This window comes from Prionailurus viverrinus, chromosome E3 (genome assembly GCF_022837055.1).
Source record: "Prionailurus viverrinus isolate Anna chromosome E3, UM_Priviv_1.0, whole genome shotgun sequence".
Classification (NCBI taxonomy): Eukaryota; Metazoa; Chordata; class Mammalia; order Carnivora; family Felidae; genus Prionailurus; species Prionailurus viverrinus.
Genome location: NC_062576.1, coordinates 10142705 through 10169539, shown reverse-complemented (window position 1 = coordinate 10169539; position 26835 = coordinate 10142705). Strand labels below are relative to the sequence as shown.

The 26835-nt window shown below is 50.2% G+C and overlaps 2 protein-coding genes across 5 annotated transcripts in view; one reads left to right on the top strand and one right to left on the bottom strand.

The window, feature by feature from the left end:
* Positions 1-8374, bottom strand: part of FKBP6 (FKBP prolyl isomerase family member 6 (inactive)) — a 65766-nt gene extending 57392 nt beyond the window's left edge. For 3 of the 4 annotated variants that reach the window (XR_007147858.1, XM_047839126.1, XM_047839127.1), the window contains exons 1-5: positions 8204-8374; positions 7993-8110; positions 7489-7578; positions 6556-6758; positions 5218-5337 (exon numbers count right to left, since the gene is read on the bottom strand). Coding sequence is in view for 3 of the 4 variants with exons in the window: in XM_047839126.1 (XP_047695082.1) it covers positions 5218-5337; positions 6556-6758; positions 7489-7578; positions 7993-8110; positions 8204-8260 (588 nt within the window). In the remaining variant the exon portion in view is untranslated. The remainder of the gene's footprint in view (positions 1-5217; positions 5338-6555; positions 6759-7488; positions 7579-7992; positions 8111-8203) is intronic. The other variant, XM_047839125.1, reaches the window with a different exon arrangement.
* A 222-nt stretch (positions 8375-8596) lies between these two features.
* On the top strand, positions 8597-22236 carry TRIM50 (tripartite motif containing 50). The gene is made up of 7 exons (XM_047837504.1): positions 8597-8705; positions 14259-14669; positions 17741-17836; positions 18785-19015; positions 19106-19128; positions 20220-20344; positions 21261-22236. Exons 1-7 carry the CDS (start codon positions 8643-8645, stop codon positions 21848-21850), a joined length of 1539 nt encoding a protein of 512 aa, XP_047693460.1. The 5' UTR covers positions 8597-8642; the 3' UTR covers positions 21851-22236.
* The last annotated feature ends 4599 nt before the right edge of the window (positions 22237-26835 follow it).

The window sequence follows — 26835 nt, the reverse complement described above, 5'->3', positions numbered from 1 at the left end:
AATACATCTCTTTGCCAGTTATTCCTGTTTAAACATTTTTCTCAAATGAGAAAGCTTCAAGCAAGTCTATTCTTTGGTTTCCTTTGTCACTCATAAAACATCATCATCAGGTCTAGTTACTTGGTTTTGAAAATATTTCCAAAACTTTTATCTGCACAACTCCCACCTTCTGAAACACATTCCGGGATCCCCGTGACAGGCTTAGCTGCAACACGCCTGAAGCAGTGCCTCACGTGGAATGGAAAATTCACTAACAAAAGTCTGTCCCTTCAACGTGTCCTGCATATGGTGGTGCGCTGGTAAATGTTTAACAATCAGCTCTTGGGGAAGGGGTGCCTTGCAGGGTGTGCCCATTCCTGTGGTGTAAACAGTTTAACCCTGGCCGATCTCGAGCTGCCAAAGTAACATTAACCAGCTCGTAAAACTTCCTGAGCCATTTTACAATTGGCTCTCCCGAGCTCCTACACACTATCTGCGTGCTACCAACCTTCACGTCCTCCCTAAATATCACTTTTATAACCTCACTCTCCCCTTCCTTCTTCTTCATCAAGTCCAGACCCATCTGTACACATTTTTTTTTAATTTTTTTTCAACGTTTTTATTTATTTTTGGGACAGAGAGAGACAGAGCATGAACAGGGGAAGGGCAGAGAGAGAGGGAGACACAGAATCGGAAACAGGCTCCAGGCTCTGAGCCATCAGCCCAGAGCCCGACGCGGGGCTCGAACTCACGGACCGCGAGATCGTGACCTGGCTGAAGTTGGACGCCTAACCGACGGCGCCACCCAGGCGCCCCCCATCCATACACATTTTAAGGTCTTCTTGAATCTGGTTACCTGAACTCTATTTTCCTGGTATTCTCCAAATGTAACCTGTGCTGTAGACTGAGTGACCACCAACTGGCCCTTGAACAGGCTCTTCTCACTTCTACACCTTTGCTCATCCTTTTCTCCTGCCCAGAATTATCTTCTGCCTCTTTCTCTGCCATTTCATCCTTCTAGACTCAGCTACCGTGCCATTGCTTCCAAGAAACCACTACCAGATGGGCTAGCCCACAAAGATTTTCCTCCTCTGAAAGGCTATAGTACTAGATACTACAGGGATTTCTTGGTCACTGGGAGTACCTTTGATCTCCCTACCTATGTTACCATTATGTGAAGCTAAGGACCCTGCCTAGATGGCACGTCCCACATGAAGCTGAGCAAAAGGCTGGGAACAATGGCACTCAATCAACACCAATTTCCCCGCTCTGAAGACGGAGAACATTTCTATCATGAGCAGGTAGCAAAACCTGTGGCTGAGCAAGACAGACTTCACACTCACCTTTTAGTCTCTCCTGCCCTATGGAAAAGAAAGGCACAATCCAACAAGAACAAAGAACAAGAGAACTGGTAACAAGCCCAACATGTCAGAACAGATGAGTCTGACCAACCCAGCAGAAGGGAGCACCAATAAAGAAGGGGCTGGTCTGCAGCTCAGAGCCCCAGGAACTGACAGAACGAGCCATCAGAGCTACTGAAGAAGTGGAGCTGAATAAACAGGACACGTTGAACATTGCCACTCAGTCCCTGTCCCTATGCATCCAGATGGCCACTCCTCCCCACCACCTCCAGGATCATGGAGTCTATCTTCTGGAGAAATGGAATAGAACCAAAAGAGTTCTCGATTCAGGGACAGCAGAGGGCAGGAGGGAGGTAAACTGGTAACAGGGGTATTAGAGGGCCGTTTCAGTAACAGCCGGAGAGGCCCTCTGTCCCGTTCCCGTTCGGCTCCCGGCGGCTCCCAGCACGCTGGTAGCCAGGCATTGACACAGGCAGGCGATGGGAGAACAGAGTGGCTCCTGCGGAAACAAGTGAACAGAGACACGTGGGAGGCCAAGTGAGCACACTGCGACGCGCCCTACCAAGCACTTCCGATGCCTCTTTCCCATCCTAATGGGCAGCCGAAGATTCCAAGACATTTGAGGAAAGCCTCTATGGAAGAGACGGCCTCCTGTCTCCCAGTGGCTGTCCTCCCCTCTCCCATAGTAGCAGGATTTTTGGCTGGGCACACGTGCAATCGGAATATAGGGATTTGCTAGCTTTCCTTGCAGCTGCTGGTTATAGCCAAAAGACAAGGTTCTGGAAAACATCACTCAGTGTGAGGGTCACAGGTTCATACTCTCAGCCCTCTCTTTTCCCTCCGGTGCTTGGAATTTAGAGGCCACCATTCTCAACCACAAGGCCCAGAGCTCTGCCCTACAAATGGGAACACAGAGAGATGGAAGAGTGCTCAGCATCGGAAACCATTACGGAGCACAGCTACCAACCAGCCCTGCTTTACTCACCTCAAGCCTTTCACATAAGAAACAGTAACACTGACCTAATGATAAGAGTCTGGGACCTACCACCAAACCTAAGACAAATGGACAATATCCAATGGGCAGGAAAAAAAAAAATCAGGCAGAAAAAGAATGGAGGTTTTTTTTTTAATCTGAAAAGCAGAGAGAAGAAAATTACAACCAATACTCAAAACATAAGAAAAGCTGATGTATGCGTGAAACAAGAACACAATGCTGGGGAAAGTTAAGAAAACAAAACAAATGAATGAACCGTTCCTCAGATGAGATGGCAAATAGAGTCCAGGACAGCTCCCAGACAGTGGGATGGCAAAAGCGAGATGGGCAAGGACAGAAAAAAAGGAAAGTTGAGGCTCAATCCAGGAGGACTGACAACCAAGAGTCCCAAAAAAAGAGAAGACAGAAACAAGGGCAAATTACCAAGGAAATAGATGAAGGAAGTTTCCCAGAACACAGGACAGGTTTCCTGAAAGATGCACCATGGGTTCAATACCAACAAATTTTAAAAAACACAAACACCACTGTAAAATTATAATGACGCTAGAGGAAAAAAGATCCTTACATCCTTACAGAGAAGAAAAAGAAAAAGCCACATATAAAGGTACAGGAACCTAAATTTCATCCAGACTTCCTGACAGCCATTGTAAAGCTAGAATCAAACAATATTCTTCAAAATCTGAGGGATGATGGCTGCATGCTAGAATTCCTAGAATTCTATACTCCGATGCCAACTGCTAAGTGTGAACTACAAGAATATTTTTAGAAATGTAAGGATGTGCTCTATCAGCACAAGGGGGCAAGTGGAGAAAAACAACAGGAAGTCCACAAACAGAACCACAGGGCAGCCCAGGATAAGAACACTGAACCAGAACACCAGAGAGCAGAGGGAAAGCCCTAGCGGGAATTAGAAATCCACATTCCAGAACTAGAAGCAAGAGATGTTAAAAACAGGAACTAAAGCATGTCGAGTATCAATTCACAATGCCAGAAAAAGCAGCAAACAGGCTTAAAGAGGGACCACCTCAGGGGACCAGACCCGGGAAACAGGACTAACAATGGAAGGACTGGTCTGTTCACTGGGAAGTTTTTTCCCATGTGAGCAAGCTCGGTTTCAAAAAACTTTACAACATTAATAGTATCCACGATCTGAGCCAACTATGAGCCCAAGCCTATACCCTCCACGTTTAGGACCCTGATTCTATCAGCATTCCGAAAGTGCACACACACACGCATTCTCCAGTCTCCGTGTCTCTCTCTCAAGCAATACGCAGAGACCAAACATGGCAGATACCTTTAGCCACCTACCCAGTATCGATCTCCCTCCCCCTCTAGCAGCGCCTCTACGTCACCCAAAGCAGTGGTACGCCAACTACATTTCCTATACAGTCAATGGGTCTGGCCAAGGATATAAAAACGAAAGTCACCGGGTTAAGGGAGTACTTCTGGAGAGCTCTTAACAGGAACACACCACACTCTTCTCCTCTCCCTCCTTCCTGCCCAGATGACCATGTGATGCTACAGGTTGAAGGACCATCTCGGGGCAAAAAAGACAAGGAGATGTTTAAGGGCAGTGGAGCAGGAAGACAAAAGGAACCTGAATCCCTGATGGCTTTGTGGAACTACAAACCTTTGTGATCTACCACCCTTGGACTGCCTCCCTTCTCATTTAAATAAAAATTAAGTCTGGAGATTTAAGTTTTTCAGGATTCTGTTGCTTACAGCTGAATACAAATTCTGACTGATTTAGGCTCCCTTCGCAAATGAGAGAAAATCAGAATACCCCTAGACTCGCCTCTAGAACCTAGGGCACAGTTTGGCACACAGAAAATGCTTATAGTATTTGTTGAATGAGTTACAAAGCAAACAGTGAATTCCTGTCAGCATAACCTATGCAAGAAGCCAAACCACAATCAGAAGCCTGGTGAGAATGGAGTCACCTCAGAGAGCTAGAGAAAGCTCCACCGTCAGAGACAGGAAATGAAGATGGCAAGCGGGATGGAAAAATCAGTTGGTAGGACCTAATCCTGGAATGAGAACTTTTAAAGACTTTTTACTGAAATACACACAAACGTACACACACAGGTAAAACAAGTGGACAGTTCAACAACCTTTCACAATCTGAACACACCCACGTAACCACATCCAGACACAAACACAGAACATTACTGGGCTCCTCAAATCCCATGTCCCCTCTCTCAGTCATTATTCCCGGCATGAGGATTTTTTTAATGAGATTTTTTTTCAAAGACTGCATATGAAAAATAAGAACAAACAGGAACATTTAAAAGTTTTTAGGTTGTTTTTTTAGAGATGGGAAGAGAGCCATACATGCGCAACAAGGTGCTTGCTTGCATGTGCTGGGGAGGAGGGGGGAGGAGGAGGGACAGGGCAGGGCGGGGGAGAGACTATCCCAAGCAGGCTCTACACTGAGGCGAAAATCATGACCTGAGCCAAAAAAAAATAAATGCAAAATAAAAATTAAGAGTTGGACACTCAACTGACTGAACCATCGAGGCACCCCAATAACTTTGTAAAAACATTTTCAGGGATGCCTGGGTAGCTTTGTCAGTTGAATGTATGACTCTTGGTTTTGGCTCAGGTTATGATCCCAGGGTTGTGGGACTGAGCTCTATGTCTAACTGAGCACGGAGCCTGCTTAAGATTCTCTCTGCCCCCGCCCCCAGGCCCCCATGCTGTCTCTCAAAGAAAAAAAAAAAAAAAGAGACCATTTTCAGGGTCTAAATTTAAAAATTTATTATTTTTGGTAATTTCTACACCCAACTTGGGGCTCAAACTCATGACCCCATGATCACGAGTTGCGTGCCCTTATGACTAAGCCAGGCAGGCGCCCCTAAATTTATGCTTGTGAAGCATCCTTACCCGTTTATACCTCACTTTGGCATCATAGAAACGACTTTGGCGGAAAAGATAGTTGCCAAACTCCCGTTCGGTAGCTGCCACTTTTAGGACCTTCTGAAGCGGAAACTGATCTTGTTGCTCCTGAGGAAAAAAGACAAGGACACCCAACAAGGAAACTGAAAGCCGTGACACCACAGTGCAAGCGTTCTTACAGATGTTAGGGTTTCTGCTTCAGATGATGCACTTCTGCTTACTGCTGTGTGGGTGCCAAGCACTGGGCCTGGTGCCCCTGCAGAGGTCGTCTCTGTGATGCCCGGCAGAAGACAAAGGGGGTTGCTATTGTTACTACTCCCACCGTAGACACCAGAGCCACACACTGGTCTCCCTCAGTCCTAGAGATGCTCCCTGAAGAAGCACGGTCTCACGGAATCAGAAACTGATGGAACTTGCCAAACAGAAAGCGGGTCTCACAACCACCATTTGTCCAACAAACATTTAAGAGATTTTGGTCTGCCCCGGGGCCCTACTGGCCTTCATGGCCACAATGCTGTGCCCTGGGTACAGGTCAATCACCCACGAAGTCTCTTTTTAAACACAGATGTCCTGGCCCTATCCACCCCTTCCCCCACTGAGATTCTCAATCAGTACACCAGAGGTGGGCCCCAGGCATTTGCAAGAACCGGTTTTATGGGAAGGTCAGAAAAAGGGAAGGGCCCTCCCTTGAGGCAATGACAGCTTAGCTGGGGAGACATCATATCCAGGTACAAACCTGGGTGGACATCTAAGGACACACATACAGGGTGGGAGAGCAGGACTGAGAGTGCATATGGCACCCACGGATGGGGGAAGTGAGAGGCCACAAAGAAAAGACAACATCCGAGTTATGAGGGCAGTGGTCACGTGTTCCCACTTGCCTGGGACTTTCCCCATCTACACCTGACGTCCTGGTATTCCATCTAGTTAATACTCTCTTCTGCTATCAAGTATCCGGGGTTGGCCAAGAAACCATATTTCACCCTAGCTGATCACTACCGATGCTTGACTTGTTAGAAACCCAACTTAATGTTGAGAAGCCAATGTTCATGGTCTTGCAGGGAAAACGAGGCAAATGATGACTAAAAAAAATCACCTCAAACTGCGGGTCCAGAACAAACCCAAGGCCCAGCATTGGCCTAGAACATCTGCCCATACTCAGAGGTGTACCAGGAAGCGGGGGAGCTCCTCCGCCGCCACTACCACCGCCACACAGGAGCCTTGTGGTGGGACGTGGGGCAGACTATCACGATCGAGGTAGGGGAATTACCAAACACACTAGCGCATGCTATCTGTTAGTATGGATATCTGTGCTCCAGAACTTACAGCTGAAAGGGCACAAAACTTGTCTGACTCAGCGGAGTCCAGGAAGTCAAGCAGCTCAATCTCGAACAGGACAGTAGTGTTTGGGGGGATCAAGGGAGGGCAGCCCAGCATTCCATAGGCATAGGCTGGTTTGAACAGAAACCTGGCCAGCTCTCCTCTCCGCATGCTCAGAAGACCCAGCTCCATGCCCCAAAGTGTAATATCTGGAAGAAGGGACAAAGAATCTGAAGCTCGCCCAGCATCCTAATCCAAGGTTATCAATTTCTTTCTTCTTAAAGTCCAGATCTTTCCACAACAGACTCCGAGTGTTCTGCACTGTGGTCCCAACTCACTTTTCAGTTGTGTTTCCCCGCCACCCCCACCGTTGCCAACAAGACTTCCGTGGCCTCTACATCACTGCTCGTGTTCCTTCTTCCTGCAAGTGCCCTTCCTCACCCCTCACCCCACACCCAGCTTCTACCCTGACTGAAATCTTACTCAAACTTCAGGGCTCATTTTACATACCCCCTCCTTCATGAAGCCTTCCCTGATCTTCCCAGCTGGAATCAATTGTGGCTTCATTAAACACTCCCGCAACACTACTTATACCTCCCAGGACCTCATCCAATTCTGTGAATGCAATCAATCTCTTCCACCACGTTAGTGGAGATATTCTAATCATCTGAGTATCTCTTCTCTTTCCAGCATGAATTATGGATACTAAACCCTTGCTTGATTAAGTGTCCAGTTGACAAATGAACAAGCCCAATAGTTCTTGGGATGCAAAGGTAACCTTGCCAGGTCTCCCAAGTACCTAGGCCTCAGGGGGAAATGCGGACAAGACCATGATTGGTGTAGCAAAGCCCGATCTCAGAAAAACCAACTCAAGGACTCCATGCTCTGAACAGTTTCCCCAAACAATTCCTCCTTTTGTAGTTGCTAATCTCAACTTACCCTCTCCAAGTTTCATCAAGCGAGGAGTTTTCCTAAAGCAGTTAGAATCAAAAGGCTTGTCCATGTGCTCCAGATATCCAGAATATTTCACTAGGACAGGAAAAAAAAAATACAAGGAAAATCAAGAACATACACCCCTCCATATCAATTCTCTGTCACAAAAAAAAAGGGAATTTGATGTGCTCAAGTCGCCTCCCACCCACAGTGATAGGAAAATCTTTGGTCAACATTTAGATGCCTGCCCTTTGGCTGTGAGATTCAAGAGCGTGGTTGTGAGGTTCAAGGGCCTCAGAATGTCCCTTGTTTACACTGGCCTCATGCAAAGGGAAGATGGGTTCCCTCGCTTTCCCTTAAAAGCCCGAACTGTAATAAAGCGAGCGGGGTCTACCCTTCTTTTGTGTGTGTTTTAAACCTAGCCTTCCCTCCCACCTTTCTAGGTATAAAGCAGAAAACACTTGATGACCGGTACTTTCACATCTCCTGCTGGGTGGCAGATGACGGTACCTAGCACGGAAGCATCGGGTGTCACCAGCTCTCCAGCACCCTCTCGGATGACATCCTTCAACACGCCCCGGTCCCCGGAAATGTCCCGCATCCTCCGACTTAACCTCTGGTATGGAGACTTGCGGGGAGAAACACAAAACCTCAGAGCGCCCCGCCTGCACCCCGACTCCGGCACCCCCTGCCCGTGGCTCCCCAAAGCCCAGCCTCTCACCTGGCCGGAAGCGTTGTCCCCTTGCAGGGCCCCCGGGGTCCGCGCGCTGCCCCCCATCGCCACGTGGCCTGCCGACGCGCACGAGCCCTCAACCCCTCATTCTCCACCTGGCCGTGGCCCAGCCACCCCCTTTATACCCCGCCGCCCACTCCCGCCGGTGGCGTCCGGGGGCCGCGAGGAGGCGCTCAACGTTTCGCACCAGCAGCTGCCAACTGCCCTGGCGCCTCCGGTGGTGCGTGGTGGATCACGTGATGGGACGTGCGACACGTGATGGGGAAGTGTGGCGCCTGATGGGGCACGTGGCGGGAACACGCGGGGCGGGACCAGGCTCGTGAAAGTGACGCGTGGGGCGTGACCGGGCAGGTGGAGGGCATGCGCGGAACTTGATGGGCACGTGACAGGGACTCCCGGAGCCGGATGTGTGCGAGCGTGATGGAAAATGGGGCGGTGCCGCGCTGGGAGAGATGGAGCCCCTTGGCGGGGAGAAGTGGATCAGGAGGAGGCGCGTGAAGGGGACGCCTGTGGCAAGACGGGGCGCCGGGGGCGCGCGTGGGATGGCGCGGGAGATGGGCCACGCGGGTGGTCGGGACTGGCAGTGGCTCGGGACTTGGTGGGTGGGGTGGGGCTTGTGGTGGGACTCGAGGCGGGAGCAGGCTGGGGAGGACGGAGTTCCAGAAACCGCCTGCTGCCGGAAGTGTGCGGCCTTGCTAAGTGGGTTACCTCCACTTTTTCAATTTTCCTCAACCTTTTCGTGCTAGAGAAATGTAGACGCAGACAGGCCTTTCAAGTCAAACTGCCTCGTTCGTCAGAGAACAAGGCAACGTTGTCCTTCACGTTGCGGTCACTAAATCCACAGAATCCATACCTGCTCCCCGGTGGTGGGGGCGGGGGGTGCAAAGCACGAATGGCCCTTGACGTCACCCCCTCCTGCTTTTTCCCTGGGGCCTGCAGCAATTGCCCACTCCAGGATTTGAGAGGTGGCCCCTCTTTCCTGCACCCATCATGCCTTGACTATTGGATCATTTCTTCAGCTTCTATGTTTCCTAAAATCACCCCCACCTTTGTCCCACATCTCACTGCTGCAGGTGGTCCCATGCCTAGTCTTCTCGACTTCTCAAAAAGAGTTGTTGGGGTGCCTGGGTGGCCAGTTGGTTAAGCGTCGGACTTCGCTCGGCTCAGGTCATGATCTCACCATTTGTGGATTTGAGCCCCGTGTGGGCCTCTGTGCTGACAGCTCAGAGCCTGGAGCCTGCTTTAGAGTCTGTGTCTCCCTCTCTCTGCCCCTTCCCTGCTCGCACTCTTTCCTCTCTCTCTCTCTCATAAGCATTAAAAAAATTTTTGGGGGGGACGCCTGGGTGGCTCAGTCGGTTAAGCGGCCGACTTCGGCTCAGGTCATGATCTCACGGTCTGTGAGTTCGAGCCCTGCGTCGGGCTGTGTGTTGACTGCTCAGAGCCTGGAGCCTGTTTCAGATTCTGTGACTCCCTCTCTCTGACCCTCCCCCGTTCATGCTGTCTCTCTCTGTCTCAAAAATAAATAAACGTTAAAAAAAACTAAAAAAAATTTTTTTAAGTTGCTATAGAGCGTTTTTCAATTATTTTGTCTCTACTTCCTTATCCTCTCTTTTTTCTTCAACCCACCGCAGTACCACTTTCCCCTGCTCCATGTCACCAAGACTGCACTTCATGTTAAATCCATAAGATAGTCCTGTGTCCTCAGATTCCTGGATTCTTGTCAGCATTTGATGAAATTGGTTCCTCTTTAAATGCGTTTTGTCCTCTTCTGTATCAGTTTCCTATCGTCACCATCGATTACTACAGATTTAGCTGTTCTGAGCCACAGATTTCATGTATTTGTCATAAATTTTGTAGGTCAGAGACACCAGCCAGTCTCAATGAACTAAAATCAAGGCCTCAGCCTTAATACAGGCTCCGGGGAAGAATCTAAAGCTCATCCGTGTTGGTAAACCTAGATCCTTGCGGCTCTACACCTGAGGTCCCCACATCCTTGCTGTAAATTGGCCAGGGGGCCACACTCCACTCACAGAGGCCTCTCTCCCGTCCTTGTTCGTGGCCTTTCTACACATTGGAGTTCACAACAGCATGCCGAATCTTCTCAGTCTTCCTGATTCTTGCCTGAGAAAGTTCTCTAGTGTTCAGGGTCAAATGGATCTGCTTCCATATTCTGATTTTCTTCCTGTCTGTCTGGCTGTCTCTTCTCAGTCATCTTCTTGACCTGTATACACTAACAACCTCGGGGCCCTATTCTTGGACCCTTGCCCTTCCCTGTTTTTAAGTCGTTTTTTTTTTTTTTTCTTTTGATTTTGAGAGAGAATGTGTGAGAGAGCACACAAGCTGGGGAGGGGTAGGGGGTGGGGGACAGAGGATCTGAATCAGGCTCTGCTCAGCAGAGAGTCTGATCTGAATCAGCAAAGAGTCTGATGTGGGGCTCGAACTCATGAACCGTGAAATCATGACCTGAGCCAAAGGCAGATGCTTAACTGACTGAACCACTCAGGTGCCCCAGCCCTTCTCTGTTCTTATTTTTTAATGTTTATTTACTTTTGGGAGAGAGAGAAGGAGACAGGATCCGAAGCAGGCTCCAGGCTCTGAGTTGTCAGTACAGAGTTGTGTGCGGGGCTCAAACCCATGAACTGTGCGATTGTGACCTGAGCCAAAGTCCGGAACTTAACCGACTGAGTCACCCAGGCGCCCAGCCCTTCTCTGTTCTAATCCCAGAGAGATCCCAGCCATTCCCACAAGTTTAAATATGTGATGTAAACAGGTGGTATATACCTGGCCAGCCTAAGGCCTCCCCTGCACACCAGACCTCCAGGCTCCTGTGCTCAATTGCCTTTTTTGGTGGTTCTTAAAGTGTAGTCCCCAGACCAGCAGCAGTGTTGTCTGGAAACTTGTTAAAAATGCAAATTCCTGAGCCTATCCCTGTGCTCCTGAATCAGAAACTCAGGCTAGAGCCCAGAAGTCTGTGTTTTCACAAGCACCCCGAGTAATTCTGTTGTTTGCTGAAGTCTGCAGACCACTGCTACTCAGGTGTCCTTGGGCATCTGACTCTAGATTTCCCAGGTACATTTTACCTTGATCTTTTCCTTATCAGCCTTCACGATCCATCCACTCAGGCGCTAAAGTTACTCTGATCCATTATCTACAAGTGGCCGGAGTGGTCTTTTAAAAATATGTCAGATGATACTCCTTTGCCTTAAAATCCTCCTATAGCTCCCACTGCCCTTGAAATTCAATCTGAACCTTTGCCCTGCTCCAGGACCCTCTCTGCCAGCCCCTCTGACCTGTTCTCCTGGTGTTCCCTCTCACTACGCTCCAGCTACTTAGATTTTCTCTAGTGTATCTCCTAAATCCTGGGCTCTTTCTAGCCTCAGAGCCTTTGCATTTGCTGCCCAGGCCTGGTCTGCCCTCTTGTAGTTTTTCAGGCAGTTGGCACGTTTGTATCCTTCGGGTCTCAACCATCCATCCTCAAAGACACTGTGCTGCCCCTTTCTAAAGAATCTAAAGCTCATTCATGTTGGTAAACCTAGATCCTTGCGGCTCTACACCTGAGGTGCCCACATCCTTGCTGGGAATTGGCCAGGGGGCCACACTCCGCTTGCAGAGGCCTCTCTCCCGTCCTTGTTTGTGGCCTTTCTGTCCCTCAAACAACCTATTCCCTCCTGCCATTCTTTCTCAGCACATTGTTTCCTTCCTGCGTCACATTAAATACGATGATGTTTTCTTGTTGATGATCCTACCTCGCTCCTACTACGGTTATATTACAAATTTTGAAAGGACAAAAACCTCATCTGTCTTGTTCCCTGATGTTTCCCTAATGCTCAGCTTGCTGCTTGACACGTATCAGGTGCTCCATAAATGTTTGTTGAATTAACAAATCAAATTAGCCTTCAACATGCCTGTGCCAGACTTTGGTCTTGCTTGTCATGGGGTAGAGATGGCCCCTACTGGCAGACAGGGATGCTTAGGTCTCTGCGAGTTGTGTCTTACTGGTCTAGAGCTCCTTGGTTCTTTCCTTTCTTTTTTTTAGTGTTTATTTATTTTGAGAGAGAGAGAATCCCGAGCAGGCTCTGCACTGAGCACAGACAGAGCCTGACTCGGGACTTGAACTCATGAACCATGAGATCATGTCCTGAACTGAAATCAGTAGTCAGACGCTCAACCAGCTGAGCCACCCAGGCGGCCCTTGAGCTCCTTGTTTCTTAACACTCCTGGAGACCTGCTTCCATCTCTTCCTTTTCAAATCAGTAATTTTTTTATCCCACCTCCATGATATGCGTAGCATTTTCTGACTGTAATATTTATTAACTGCATAAAGAAATGTCGTTACGGACACCTGGGTGGCTCAGTCGGTGAAGTATCTGACTCTTGACTTCAGGTTCAGGTCATGATCTCACGGTTGGTGGGCTCGAGCCCCACATTGGGCTTTGTGCTGACAGCGTGGAGCCTGCTTGGGATTCTCTCTCTTCCTCTCTCTTTCTGCCCCTCCCCTATTTGCATGTGCACACTCTCTCAAAATAAGTAAATTAGCTTTAAAAAAAAAAAAGCCATTGAACTCCTAAACCTTTGAAAGGCTTTGTATAAAAAGGTTCCCAATTCAATGGTATTGAGTAATGGTATTAATGGTATTCAATTGTATTGGAAGTGAGACACGAAAGAGCACAACCTAGATAATTCTGTTTATTTGAATGTCAAAATAAAGCTATATAAATCTACGATGACAAGAGTTAGGGGAATAGCTATCCTTGCCAGGGGCTTCTGACTGGAGAGCACATAGTGTCTTCCGGGTGCTGGAAACATTCTGTGTGTTGATCTCGAGGGTGAGTAAATGTGTGAAATGTGTACATTAAGTGTATAGTTAAGATATGCGTACTTTATAGAGGTCCTGTCTCAAGAAGTTGAATAAATAAAAATGTCTTCAAAAAAATAGATTCAGAAAGAGTGTCAAAACATGAATCCACTCCTGTTTGGGGTCTGTAAGGTGTGGCTGGGGGACCAGTCCTCTGTCTCCCCCGCTTCCCCGAAGCGTGGCCAAGGTGAGCGCCTGAATGTTGGAATTATCAACGTTGCCAGCTGAAGGAGGCTGCCTCCTCCGTCTCGTGATGTGGCCCAGTTTCCACCTGATTCTGGGTGACCTTGAGGACATAGGAGTGTTGCTGGGAAAGGGGAGGAGGAAAGGGGCAGAGACAAAGGGTGGAGCAGGCGGTCAGCTACAATCCCCACATCTCTTAGTGCCTCTGTCCCAACCTGGGGAGAAGAGAAGGTAGAGCAGATCCAGCGAACGTCTCAGTGGATTGTGAGAAAGCAGGTAGTTCGTTGTGGGGGCCCTCCCTGGGTCCGTGGCCAACTTGCACCTGGTGCTTGTCCTCTCTCAGTGCCGATCATCTTGCACAGGGAGTGGGTGCGAATTTAGGAGGCTACCCTCCTCGGTCTCCGACTCTCCAGAACAGTGTTGTTAAGACAGCACTCTCTGCTTTAGAATGACCTTGGGGAGGGAGGGTGCTATTGTAAATGCAGATTTCTGGGGCTCACTGAATATGTGTGAGGGGCTGACGCAGGAATCGGTTGTAATTGTGCTTCCAGCAGTTGCTCGCCAGTTTTGAGGACTGATCTAGAAGGTGGGAAGGACCTTTGCTTGTTTTTGCTGTCCAGTTCTGAGTCAGTACGCCTACTGCGGCTGGAGGGCACATTGTTGGTGTCACTCCAGATGACCCAGCAGACGGCCCCTTTTGCGTTTACCTACAACTTGGGGTGAAAAATGTAGAATCCTATATCTACAAGTGATTCCCCCCCAATTAAGCCCTTTATTTTAAAGATAGGAAAGGGGCACCTGGGTGGCTCAGTTGGTTAAGTGTCCAACTTTGGCTCAGGTCATGATCTCAAAAATAAATTAAATAGAAAATAAAGATAGGAAATAGGCCCAAGGTCATAGGCATTGGGATTGGAATCCAGGACTGGAGACCCTAAGGCACTTGGCAGGGGGATTGGGGGCACAGTGTGGAGGGAGCAGACTTGAGAAAGCTGCCCTGTGTTCTAGCCGGCACCGTGGATGGCGTGGCAGGTGAGCGTGCCCGAGCTGGAGGACCGCCTTCAGTGCCCTATCTGCCTGGAGGTCTTCAAGGAGCCCATGATGCTGCAGTGCGGCCACTCCTACTGCAAGGGCTGCCTGGTGAACCTGTCCCACCACCTGGACTCGGAGCTCCGCTGCCCAGTGTGCCGGCAGGAGGTGGATAGCAGCAGCTCCCCGCCCAACGTCTCTCTGGCGCGGGTGATCGAAGCTCTACAGCTCCCCGGGGACCCGGAGCCCAAGGTCTGCCAGCACCACCGGAACCCGCTCAGCCTCTTCTGTGAGAGGGACCAGGAGCTCATCTGCGGCCTCTGCGGCCTGCTGGGCTCCCACCAGCACCACCGCGTCACGCCTGTCTCCACCGTCTACAGCCGCATGAAGGTGGGCTGCGAGGCTGCTGCGGGTGGGGGTGGGGGGCGCGGGGCGCGCCCAAGGAGCCCAGCTCCTGCGCTCTCTGGCGCCATCGCCTGGCACAGAAGGGTCCCAGGCCAGGATGCCGGCGCCCTGCAGCCCTGTCCTGGAGCTGAACTCTGTAGAGTGTGTTCTCAGCAGCTCCAATCTCCAGGTGCTGGGCACCGCAGACAGGCATGATGGAGAGTCCTTGTCGAGTGCTAGCCCCTTCCCTCGCTCGGTTTTTCTTCGCAGCTTTCATCCATTTTTTGAGTGCTCTCCCAGACTCCACATGAGGGAAAGCACTTTGTTTCCTTGGGTATTTTCATGCCTAGAGCCATGACTAGCATGTAGTAAAAGCTCAAAACGTATTTGTGGAAACAGTGGATTCCTGCCCTCATGAACTTAGATTTAGCACGTCATTATTTAAGATGAATAACGCTGATCTAAGATTTATGAAAGGTGGGGTTCTCACTATATTTTACAAATGAGGGAACAGGCTCAGAGAAGCCAGGGGTCTTAACCCAAGGTCATACAGCTTGTCGGTGGCAGAGGTAGGACACAAACTGGCCAGTTTTCTTTCCACTGCCAACAGATCAAAAGAGGCAGGAAGGATCCTGGAAAGTGAATTGTTATAGGGCACCTGGCAGAGTGTTCGGGAGGAAGGGAGAGTAAAGGTAAGGAATGACAAAATACAGGTGATGGGGTGGGGAAAAAGAAAGAGCATCCAGATACGAAGGCAGAGGGGTCCCCTGTCACTGTTCCTGGGATTTCCTGGCTGAGTGAGCAGCGTTTCTTTGCTCTTGGAACCCTGGGAGACAAGTATGAAATGTGCACAGGACCAGCCAGGCCATCCACCAGACCCTCTGACCCACAGACGTGTGCTTGGCATTTAACCTGTGCTAGATATGCTAGAGCACATGGTACAATAGTGGGCAAGTGGTTTGGCCTGCCCCGGGGAGCTCACAATCTGGGAGTCTGACGGTCCCCATGTGTTGGGTGCTACCATCAAGGTTAAATACAGGCAATCGTGAGGCCATCTGGACTGTAGCTCCTGCATGCTCTCAGGTAGTCAGGGAAGGTTCTCTGGAGGAAGTGGACTGCTAAACCAAGATCTGAACCACAAGGAGGACGTGGTAGGAAAAAAAGGGGAGGAAAGCATTCCATGTATAAAGACAGCCCTGCAAAAGATCAGGAGACATATTTGAAGAATTATAAGTTGTTCTGTCAAGCTCTGGAGAGAGGTAAGCAGGAGCCAGGTCTTGCAAAGGCTTCTGTGAAATGTGAAGGGATCTGTAGTTTATTCAGAGCACCATCATGGTGGGGTCTCTGGAGGGTTTTAAGCAGAGTGGTGATGTGGTCCAAACACTGCTGGGGGGTAGACTGGAGACTGAGGCTGGGGATAAAAGATTGGGAGAATTACATATGGGTGGTAATTGAGGCTACGGGAGTGGAGAAGACCAATCAGGAGAGTCTTCAGAGTGATAGGGAAGATACGGACGATGCCCCCAAAGGACCCCAGGGTGTAAGATTCGGGTAGAGAAAGAACCCCAAAAAAGGACAGAAAGAATCAGCAGAGGGAACAGGAACACTGGCTGAATACGACCTCCTGGAGATCAGGACAGAGCATTTTAATGAGAACAAGATCACTTGTGTGAAATGCCTGCTGAGGATTGGAAAGAGTCTGTTAGGTTTAGCAGTAAGAATTGATTATCTTGGCAAGAGTCGTTTCAGTGGAGTGTGGGAGGAGGAAGCCAGATTGCAGTGCAGTGAGATCGAGAGCCTGTGTTTTATTAGCCCTGGAGAGAAGGAGACACACAGGAGCTCGCTCATCATTTCTGGCTTGGAGCCGGGGACGGCTTGGGTCCTGGTTTTGGATGTGGCTGTTTGTGATCCCAAGACTCTTTGCTGTGATGCCACTAAATTATGTTCCTTTATTAGATCCCTTTTATGCATGCCTGTTGTCCTCCTGTTGATTGAGATCTTGAGATTATTTATTTGTGTGTTTCTGTTTACTCTCACTGTGACCCAGTTGACGAAAAGAACTAATCCCATCTCTCTCTGCCTCAGGAGAGTTCCTACTGGAATTTCGTTCTCGGGCTGTTATGAGATCTTCTGATGTCTTGTTTTCCAGAGCAAGACTCTGTGTCCATTTATCCCTACACTAGTTTTATTCTTTACTCTGCTCCTTTCCTGAAAGCCTCTTGCGGCTGATTTCTTTTTTTCTTTTCCTTAAGTTTATTTGTATATTTTTGGTAATCTCTATACCCAATGTGGGGCTTGAACTCACAACCCCGTGATCATCAGTTGCCTGCTCTTCCAACCGAGCCAGCCAGGCACCCCTCTTGCTGCTGACTTCTGCTTGGGAACTGTCTAAGCCAAAGACTTGTACGCTCCATGGGCACAAACCAGTACCACTTGAGTAGTGCAGATGGATGGGAGTCTAGGTGGTCCTGGTTGAATCTTTAAGACTCCGTCAGATTTGGGGCCAGGAAGGCCAGGAGAAGTGTGTTTACTTCAGCCTGGGGAGGCCCAAACCTGCCAGTGATTGAGTCAGGTCTTTATAGGGATTGGGGAATCCCCAGGTATAACCTGGGCTACTGTATGCACCATTGGCCTCACTTGGAGTCAGCCTTTTTGTGATGCTCTTGATCACATGCCCACTGATTCTAGATCTGCTGGTGACCAGACAGTTTATGTGGTCATCCAGCGTTCTGTTCAGGGAGTGTGGGCTTCAGACCGGTCATCGCCCCCCCTTGGATGTTGTGTGGTGACTTCCAGGTAGTTGTAACAACATTTAGGGTCTGTCTCCATGTCCTGCAGAGGAATGACCTGGAGATCCTTTTCTGTCTGGGTAATTCCTGCCCTCGATGTGGAATATTCTTGAATAATTTCACCTGTTTTGGAGTCAAGAGTACCCGGGTAGCCCTTTCCCTGGTTCCACTGGGAGTGCTTGTGGCCACTGGGATGTCCCCTGGATGGGTGAAGCCCAGGGCTGGCCCCAAGGAGCTGAAAGTGTGCAGGGGTCAGCTACTCATGAGGCCGTGGTACGTTGCCTCCAGGAGGAGCTAGCGGCTCTCATCTCTGACCTGAAGCAGGAGCAGAAGAAGGTGGATGAGCATATTGCCAAGCTGGTGAACAACAGGACCCGGATTGTTGTGAGTGCCCTTTCCCTCTGTCCCCTTAACCCTGGGGCTGGTCACCTTCCCTTTCCTGCAGAGCCCGGTTGTGATTTGTCCTTTACAGAAACCCATGCTTTCATATAAAGCCAGAATTCAAAGCATTGCACGGCGGAGTGGGGAAAGGGCAAATCCCCTCAGGGGAATCAACTCAGTTGTCAGGACTCTGTCCAAATTGGCTGTGTCCCTCTTGTCCTTGGGACTGAGATAACACAGAACCTAAGTACCAGATGTAAACAGCTCAAAGTGTGGGCATGACTCTCTTGCCCCCACCCCCCCCCCCCCCCCCCCCCAACGCCTGACTCGCCGTGTCTGCTTGACCTTGACAGTCTGTGGAGCCTGCCCAGTAGCTTGGAGCAGAGTGTAGAAAGGCCTGAAGCCCTTGGTAGCTTTCTGCTTTTCCTGAATGACAGGCACACTGGGGCTGCAGGCATGTGGAGCCCAGGCCCTGCAGGCAGTTGTGAAACAGAAGCAGGAGACCCATGTCCCCTGAGGGTCCTCTTGGTTAACCTTCCTCAGCCTGACAGGGAGGCTGAACTCAGGGTTACACAGGGAATCTGGCTCTCTGAAGTCTGCCCTCCCAGGGCCTTTCAGACCTTTTCCAGTTGTGGAACCCTGTACTGAAGCAAAATCTTACTTGCACGTTTAATAGTTAGGACCGAAGAAAGCAGAGCCACTGTGTTTGAAATGGGTGCTGGGGCCCAGTCTGTCCCCTGCCTGTATTGCTGTCCCCCGTGGCCACACGGGGGGTGCCCAGGCACAGTGTGAACAGCGCACAAGTCAGCCTGCAACTCAAGTACTAGAACCAGCTTGGATTGGAAAAGCCCAGGAAGGCCTAAGGTGCCTGGGCCTGAGGACACGGGGGTCAGCCGGAGGCAGGCGGTTCTGGCTGAGGTTCTGGCCGTGACCAGCCCCTTCTCGTCCCAGAATGAATCTGACGTCTTCAGCTGGGTGATCCGTCGCGAGTTCCAGGAGCTGCACCACCTGGTGGATGAGGAGAAGGCCCGTTGCCTGGAGGGGTTGGAGGGTCATACCCGTGGCCTTGTGGCCTCCCTGGACATGCAGCTGGAGCAGGCCAAGGGCACTCAGGAGCGGCTGGGCCAGGCTGAACGTGTGCTCGAGCAGTTCAGTAATGAGAGTCACTATGAGTTCATCCGGGTGAGTGGACAAGGGAGTGTCACCCACGCCCAGGTCCCCAGGGTCCCAAGAGCCTCCCCCATGCCTTAACCCACCTGTCTTGTTTTCCAGAAGTATCACTCCACGGCCTCCAGGTAATAACCTTGGAGGGAGCTCTCAGCTTAGATCTGGTGGCTCCTCTACCCTACTTCCTGCCTGTAGCTGCACCAGTGCCTTGTCAGGAGCTGTCCACATCTGGCTCTGTACTGAGCACAGGGAACAGGGAGATGAAGGTCATGCCCCTGCCTTTAAGGGTCTCAAAGACTGGTGGGAGGTGGATGGTGAACTCCGGTTACATCACTGATCACTGTGGGTACTTAAGACCAGAGAAGTTCACACAGGCTACAGAAATAACAGGAGGAGGTGACTGAGGTTGGGGGCGGGGCGGGGGGGGGCGGGACTGGCGAAGATGGCAGGGGGTGAGCTTAGGGCAGAGGACAGGTGTTGGCCAGGTAAGCAGAGTGGGGAAGGGTCATCTGAAAGGCTCAAGTGTGCAGACTTGGGAGAAATGTGAACTCAGTATGAATGGGGTAAAATGTAGGCTACAGGGCAGAATGGGCGATGAGTGGGAGAGGTGGGCAAGAGCCAGGATGAGGGGCCTCTAATCCTGCACCATGGGTTGTGGGAAGGGATTGGATCCATGTTCCAGCCCCAACAAATGAATAGCCATGCAGTTCTTAGCCTTCCTCAGATCCTGATTGTGGGAATCTCCTTGTCTGTTTTAAATTTCCTTTGGTCTTCGGGATAGTCAGGTTAGGAGCATTGGTTTAAAAGAATGGACAGTGTAGCTGATTGGGAGCAGGTGTCCGCTCCAGCTGTGGCCAGGGGCCAGGGTCGCCCAATATCGAGAAGCGATCCTCAAATGTTAGTGTGCGTCAGAGCCACCTGGAGGGCTCCTTAAAACATTACTGAGCCCTAGTAATCGCTTTCAGCAGGTCTGGGGTGGCCCTGAGAAATTTGCATTTCTGACAAGCCTCCAGGTGATGCCCTTTGAGAACCACTGATGTAGTGTTTCTCCTTCCAGGAAGGGGCGGGGCTTCTGAGAGTGGGGTGGAGGGGAGGAAATGATGGGCCTCTTGAGTGCACAGTGTCCTGAGCTGTGACTGGCTGGTTGGACTTGCCCACGGGTGAAGGGCTGGGGTGCGCGGTGTGCATCCCCGTCATCACGTAGGACTGTTGCCCTCAGAGCAGAGCTCCAGCAGGCCCGGCCTCTGGAAGGCGCCTTCAGCCCCATCTCTTTCAAGCCGGGCCTCCACCAGGCTGACATCAAGCTGACTGTGTGGAAAAGGCTCTTCCGAAAAGTTCTGCCAGGTAAGGCTCCAACCCGTTCTCTTCCCTGAGGGCTGCCATGCAGGGTGGGTAGCAGTTTGTCACTTGTGCCAGAGTTTAGGGTGCAGAAGACTGGAAGGGTGTTTGCATAGGTTAGTGTTGAGAGCATGGCTTTGGGGCTCCACCAGACAGCTCTGTCCCTTACTAGCTGAAGATCCAACCTGTAATCTGAGTCTGCTTCCTCATCTGCAAGGAGGGGGTATTAAAGTCCACCTTGCTGGGCTGTGTAGTTTATAAACATTCAAATGTGTGTGCATAGTTTCGTGTTTAATAAATGGTAGCTATCGCTCTGTCAAAAAATAACACGACATTTAACGAATTCCTTTGTTACTAGTACATAAGGGAGATCAATCGGTAAGCTGATTTCATCTAACAAAGACAAAAATAGGGTTTGTTGTAAAACAAAAAGGGGAGGGGAGGAAAAAACCTGATGATCTCTGGTCGGTGAATGTTGTTTGTGTGGTTTTGGTGCAAATCGATTAGTTGGCAGGTAATCCAGAGGTCAGTTGGGACAGTTTGTCCTTGAATGGGCTGGTAGGATATCAAAACAATTGCACTTGATAAGGATTCTCCTGGGGAGTTTAGCTGTGGTGCACAAGTGACGGGCCGTCTTCCAGGACCTTCCATCTGCACCGCCATCTTAGGCAGGCAGGTGCGTGCCCTTTCCCTTACCAGAATGCCTCCCTCACAGCTGCCCCATTTTTCCCACCGTTCAGGCATTGTTTGTTCATTCAGCAGTCCTCAGGGTTGCCTCTTCTGTGCCCCTTCTCAGAAGGCCCCTCCGATTCTGGGATGAGGCCTTTGCAGTTCCTCTCCTGAGGAGCTCAGGGCCTCCCTCTGGGGTAGGGTCTGCTGCCTTCTGTGTAGCTGGAAAACACACTTCTTTGATCTTTCCTAGCCCCGGAGTCCCTCAAGCTGGACCCCGCCACCGCCCACCCACTCCTGGAACTCTCCAAGGGCAACACGGTGGTGCAGTGTGGGCTCCTGGCCCAGCGGCGAGCCAGCCAGCCAGAGCGCTTTGACTACAGTACTTGTGTCCTGGCCAGCCGGGGCTTCTCCTGCGGCCGTCACTACTGGGAGGTGGTGGTGGGCAGCAAGAGCGACTGGCGCCTGGGGGTCATCAAGGGCACGGCCAGTCGCAAGGGCAGGCTGAGCAAGTCCCCGGAGAATGGCGTGTGGCTCATTGGCCTGAAGGAGGGCCGGGTGTACGAGGCCTTCGGCTGCCCTCGGGTGCCCCTGCCTGTGGCCGGCCACCCCCACCGCATTGGCGTCTACTTGCACTACGAGCGTGGCGAGCTCACCTTCTTTGATGCTGACCGGCCCGATGACCTGCGGCCGCTCTACACGTTCCAGGCTGACTTCCAGGGCAAGCTCTACCCCATCCTGGACACATGCTGGCACGAGAAGGGCGGCAACGCGCTGCCTCTGGTGCTGCCCCCGCCCAGCGGGCCTGCCCACCTCACCCCCACGCAGCCCACCAAGCTGTAGGGCTGCCGGTCGGTCTGCCTGCCCGAGGGCTCTTCCCAGCCGGGGCTCTGCTGGGTCCAGTGTGCAGAGATGACGTTCTTTACCGTGTGGGAAGGTCTTCACGCCTGTGTGTTCCTAGAAACGTTTAATGATAGGAAGAAAAGGACCATAATCTCTTCCCCTACAGCCAGGGGCCTATTGATTCACCTTTTGCCGGGTTATTCACCTCCTCATAAACCAGCAGAACCAGGCCTGGGTGTCCACGGGTTAAGATAGGCTTCCCTTGGTCCCTCCTAAGCCCACTTTCTGCTTCCTCTTTTAACTGAAGCTGGAAACATTCCCGCACGTGATTTCTCCATGTCATTGTGAACTTAAGGATAATAAATTTGATATCGTCTTTCTCTTTAGATGATTTGCAAATGTTAACAACTGTACATAAGCCGCTTTACACTCAGGTCTTTAAAACTGCTCCAGCTTCCAGTCAGGTCAGATCTTGCCTCCGCCGGGCAGGCTGGGCTGTGGTTAGAGTCGCGCCAATCACTCTGTCTTCGCTGTCTTCAAAGGCCTCTCTCTCGACTTCCCTCACCATTCTTTGGGATGGAAATAACACTGCTTCAGAGCAGAAGCAAGTAGGGTCTAGACGGGTGTGGCCTATCTCTGAAAGCTGCTGGGCGCACAGGAGTGGCTCAGAGCCTCCCTCTCTCTGTCCGTGGTGAGTCTGCCCCTGGTGACAGCTGATGGTGTCCATTCCAGACCGAGGCTGGGACAGCTGAATTCTCTGCCAAGAATTTGAAAATTGGAAGAGAGAGTGGCTGGGGCCGAGGCATCTGAGACCTGGTGCTTTAGAGAGAAGCTCCCCAGCCTTGTGCCACTGAGGTCTGTGGAGCTGCCTGAGAGACCTCTGTGGGGAACAGCTGTGTTCTGGTCCCCTGGCACTTACTCACCTTGGCCACACAGGCGAAGGCTTGACCTGCAGGCTGTCTGGGAGATCCTCCAGGAACCAGAGAGGATGGGGGGCTTGTGAGGCACCGACCCAAGGCCATCTCCACTGACCTTATCCCACAGGAGAGTCAGGAACCATCACCTCCCAGGCTCTGATAGGTCTGAGACTTCCGGCCCCACCTCCTTCCGAATAGAGCTGTAGACGGTAAAATAGCCTGGCTGCATCTAGAACTGGCTTCTCAGCAACAGGAGATCCCCCAGCCCTCACTGCAGCCATCCTTCCGTTGTGTGCAACAAGGACCGTGAGGCACCTTCGGCCGATCTTCCTTCTGCCCGTGTAAGTAATCGGCTGTCTGAACCAAAAGGTGCTTGTTGTATCTTTACCGGCTGAATCTGTGAGGCCTTGGCCCTGGCTCCTGCTTGTTTGACACCTTGCAGACCTGGTTTTTGGTTATGAAGCTCTTCCTTCAGTTCCATGATTGGGCTGAAGATTGTCACCCTCTGCATCCACTCCCCTCCACCTCTCCCCCCTGTTCCGTGTCCTGGGAGGCTGGCCCCGGTGGAACGCAAAACCCTCTAGCTTCCTGTTGGAGTCAGCAGATGGAAGGGACTGGTAGGAGATCCAAGGGCAGGAGAAGGAGTTCAGGTACTTATTTTTTTGGTTTCCTGCCTGCCTGGCTGTGGGTTGGCAGCTTTCCTCATCCAGAGATCACTAACGGGGTCCCTTCCTCTGTTGCTCTCCTTTGTTCCTTCAGGCCGGGCGGCGAGCAGTTCTGTCACTAGCCCTGAGTCTGCACCATCTCTTATGATTTCCCTTAACTCTGACCATTCTTTTATAAATACTCCCTTCTCTAAGCTCATCTCAACTACCGTTGTGCGTTCACCTTTCGGCTCCCCCCCACCCCCCCAGCCCCAGGTGCCAATAGACACCTCTGCGCTCACTTAGTAAATCCCTTCTTTTGTTTGGCCGGCCAGAGTTCGTGTTTCTGCTTGCACCCGAAAGATCCACCCAATATGGAGAAGGCAGAGGAAACAGCAGTGAATTCTTTATGCGGAGTTGGCATTTTAGCTGAAAAAAAGTGGAATACAGGCAGAGGGGAAGAGCTTTTGGGGGTCTAGTCCACCGAGGGGTGCTGCGGCTGGAGCTGCACCTGGAGAGGGGGTGGAGGCCAGACCAGGGAGGGCCATTGATGCTACTTTAGTGCATATTAACTTTGTTCTGTAGCAATGACGGTGTGGAAGGGAGGGAGTCTGCCCCAGGAGGAAATACTAGACTGGCAGAAAGGAGGTCAGAGGATGGAACACCAAAACTTAAAGGAGCTGCTTAGACAAGGTTGCCAAGGAAACGTAGAAATGGTCAGAGAACTGGGGGTGGGGGTGTGTGTACCAGCAGCAAAGGTCACGGAAGCCAAAGCTTTCCAGCAAAGAAGGTGTGCCAACAGTGCCGTGAAACCCCAGCCTCAGCAGGAAAGGCCTGAGGAATATTAGGAGATTCTTGGTGGCCTTGGAGGAAGCCATCTCAGTGGACTAGGGTGGAAGCCAGACTGCAGGGAATTAAACAGCACGTGAGGAAGAAGTAAAGGCAATGACTGCTGATTCTTGTTTTAAGCAGCTTGATGGGGAAGGGAAGAAGAGAACTGGGTCACGAATTTGAGAGAAGGTGGGATTAAGGGAAGGCTTTTTTAGGATAGAGGAGACTTAAAACAGTGTTGGCCTACAGAAATAGAAGAGCCACAAGTGTAGATTTAAGCTTTCTAGTGGTCACATATTAAACATTAAAAGGCACAGGTCACCTGGCATCCAGATCTTGGCTCCTAATACCATTCTCCAGTGAAATGGAACCAGGGGTCCTTGGAGAAATGGCTGCTTCGAGGACTGGGGGAGGAAATACACAAGCTAAGCCATGAGTCTCCTAGTGCTAGGAATGCTCAAAACCAAACAACCGTGGGAAAAACCTCTGCAATAATAGAGGACTGTCGCAGGGACATGGGAGCCAACTGAAAGCTCTCCCGGTGGCCAAAATGGGAAGAATTTGAGCAACAAAATCAAGTAGTACAGGTTTCCCTGCTATCAAAAAATAGAGTGGGGGCACCTGGGTGGCTCAGTTCAGTGGCTGACTTCAGCTCAGGCCATGATCTCATGGTTTGTGAGTTCCGGCTCACTGTGCTGACAGGCGGAGCCTGCTTGGGTTTCTCTCTCTGCCTCTCCCCTACTCTCTTGCACTCTCTCAAAATAAATAAAAAAGAGAGTTACTATGAAATTTCTCATTAACTGAAATGCAATAAAGTGAAGAAGCAATTACCATTAATTTATATGGAAACATTTTTTTAGTGTTTCCAGACCTAAAAAATTAACTGCTCTTAACCTTTTCTTACCTTAGGATACATTTTTTTTTTTTTGAGAGAGGGAGAGAGAGAGAGAGAGAGAGAGAGAGAGAGAGAGAGAGAGAGAGAGTACATAGGGGGAGGGGCGGAGGCAGAGGGGGGAGAGAATCTCAAGCAGGCTCCACACCCAGCGCAGAGCCTGATGCGGTCCGGATGCGGGTCTTGATTGACCTGAGCTGAAATCAAGAGTCGGACATTTAACCGACTGAGCCACCCAAGTGCCCCTATCTTAGGATACATCTTGCAAACACAGTCAATCAAGGCAAATCACAGGTGCTCACAGACACAGTTCCAAGCTATGGAAGGTTGATGCTGAGATGTGTGGAGATATTGGGGAAGGAACTTGGTGGGATCACTCTGACTGCTTGGGGTACTCACTGCCTCTACCAGGGCTCGCAGCAAAACCAACCCCTGATGCTATTTTTACTTCTCCCCTTTTTCCATAAAAGTGAAAATCCTCTTAGGATTTCTTTCAATTAACAAAAACAGGTACTGATGTAGGTCTTTTGTAAAAGTGAAGCAGTGTAATTAATGTAAACTTTCAAAACGGGGGTTACCTGTACTGGGTTACAACTCAAAGTATAATATCCATGAGTTCATGCTGATAAGTGATTAAATAAATCTGGAAGAAGAGACCATTCTGCAGAAAATTCCAAACAATTTCTGTAGTTATTCTGCCCTCAAGGACAGTATAACCCCCTACTGCTTAAGGGCAGGCTGTGCATAGTGACTTCTTTTTCAGAGGGAACAAGATAGAGAGGTTTACAGTGGAGAAACTTGAAAAACACGACCATAACCAGATGATCAAGGTTAACATCAATGAATAAGGTCATGTTGATACTATATGCCCTTGATGAGATCTGATGAGGATGGCACTGGGAGTCTTCCTCCCCAGAACCCAGAACCCCAGTCTGATCATGAGAAAGAAAACCTCAGATAAATCCCAGTTGAGGGACATTCTACAAAACACCAGGGCTCCTCAAAACCATCAAGGTCATCAAAAACCAGGAAAGTCTGAGAAACTCACAGCCAAGAGTTGCCTTAAGGAGACATAATGACTGAATGTAATGTGGTGTCCTGGTATTTAAGCACAGAAAATGTACATTAGGTAAAAATTAAGGAAATCTGAGTCAACTATGGACTTTATCAATATTGTTGCACTTTTAACCACTCACCTGAAGGAGTGGGGTTGGGATTTAGGACGGGTCAACTCTGGCATAGCTGTCCACGTGTCCACATCAATTTGTGCTCAATTCATTCACTCTTTCACTTATTCAACAGATATATTAGGTCCTTATTGTGAGAAAAACACCGGTTTAGGAGGTAGGGATTGATAAATCAAACAGGATTTGCCCTCGTGGAGCCAGCTAGAGGATAAATCATAGCTACATATGGAACAGATGCTATGAAGAAAATAAAATAGATTATGTGATTTGATCGGGTTGGGGGAGTCCACTAAAAGATCACTTATTAACCAACCTAGAGGCACAGGACTGGGTTGAACTTTAAACAACTCAGCAATTTTAATGTAGAGTCAACCTTCTTGCAAAATGCTTGCCGACATGCTGCTGACAATACAGAGACTATACAGGCAGGAATATTCTGGTCCATGGAGGCCTACTTGAATGCTTGAGATACACACGCACTGGATCTGTTCACTCCATATGTACCACTAACCAC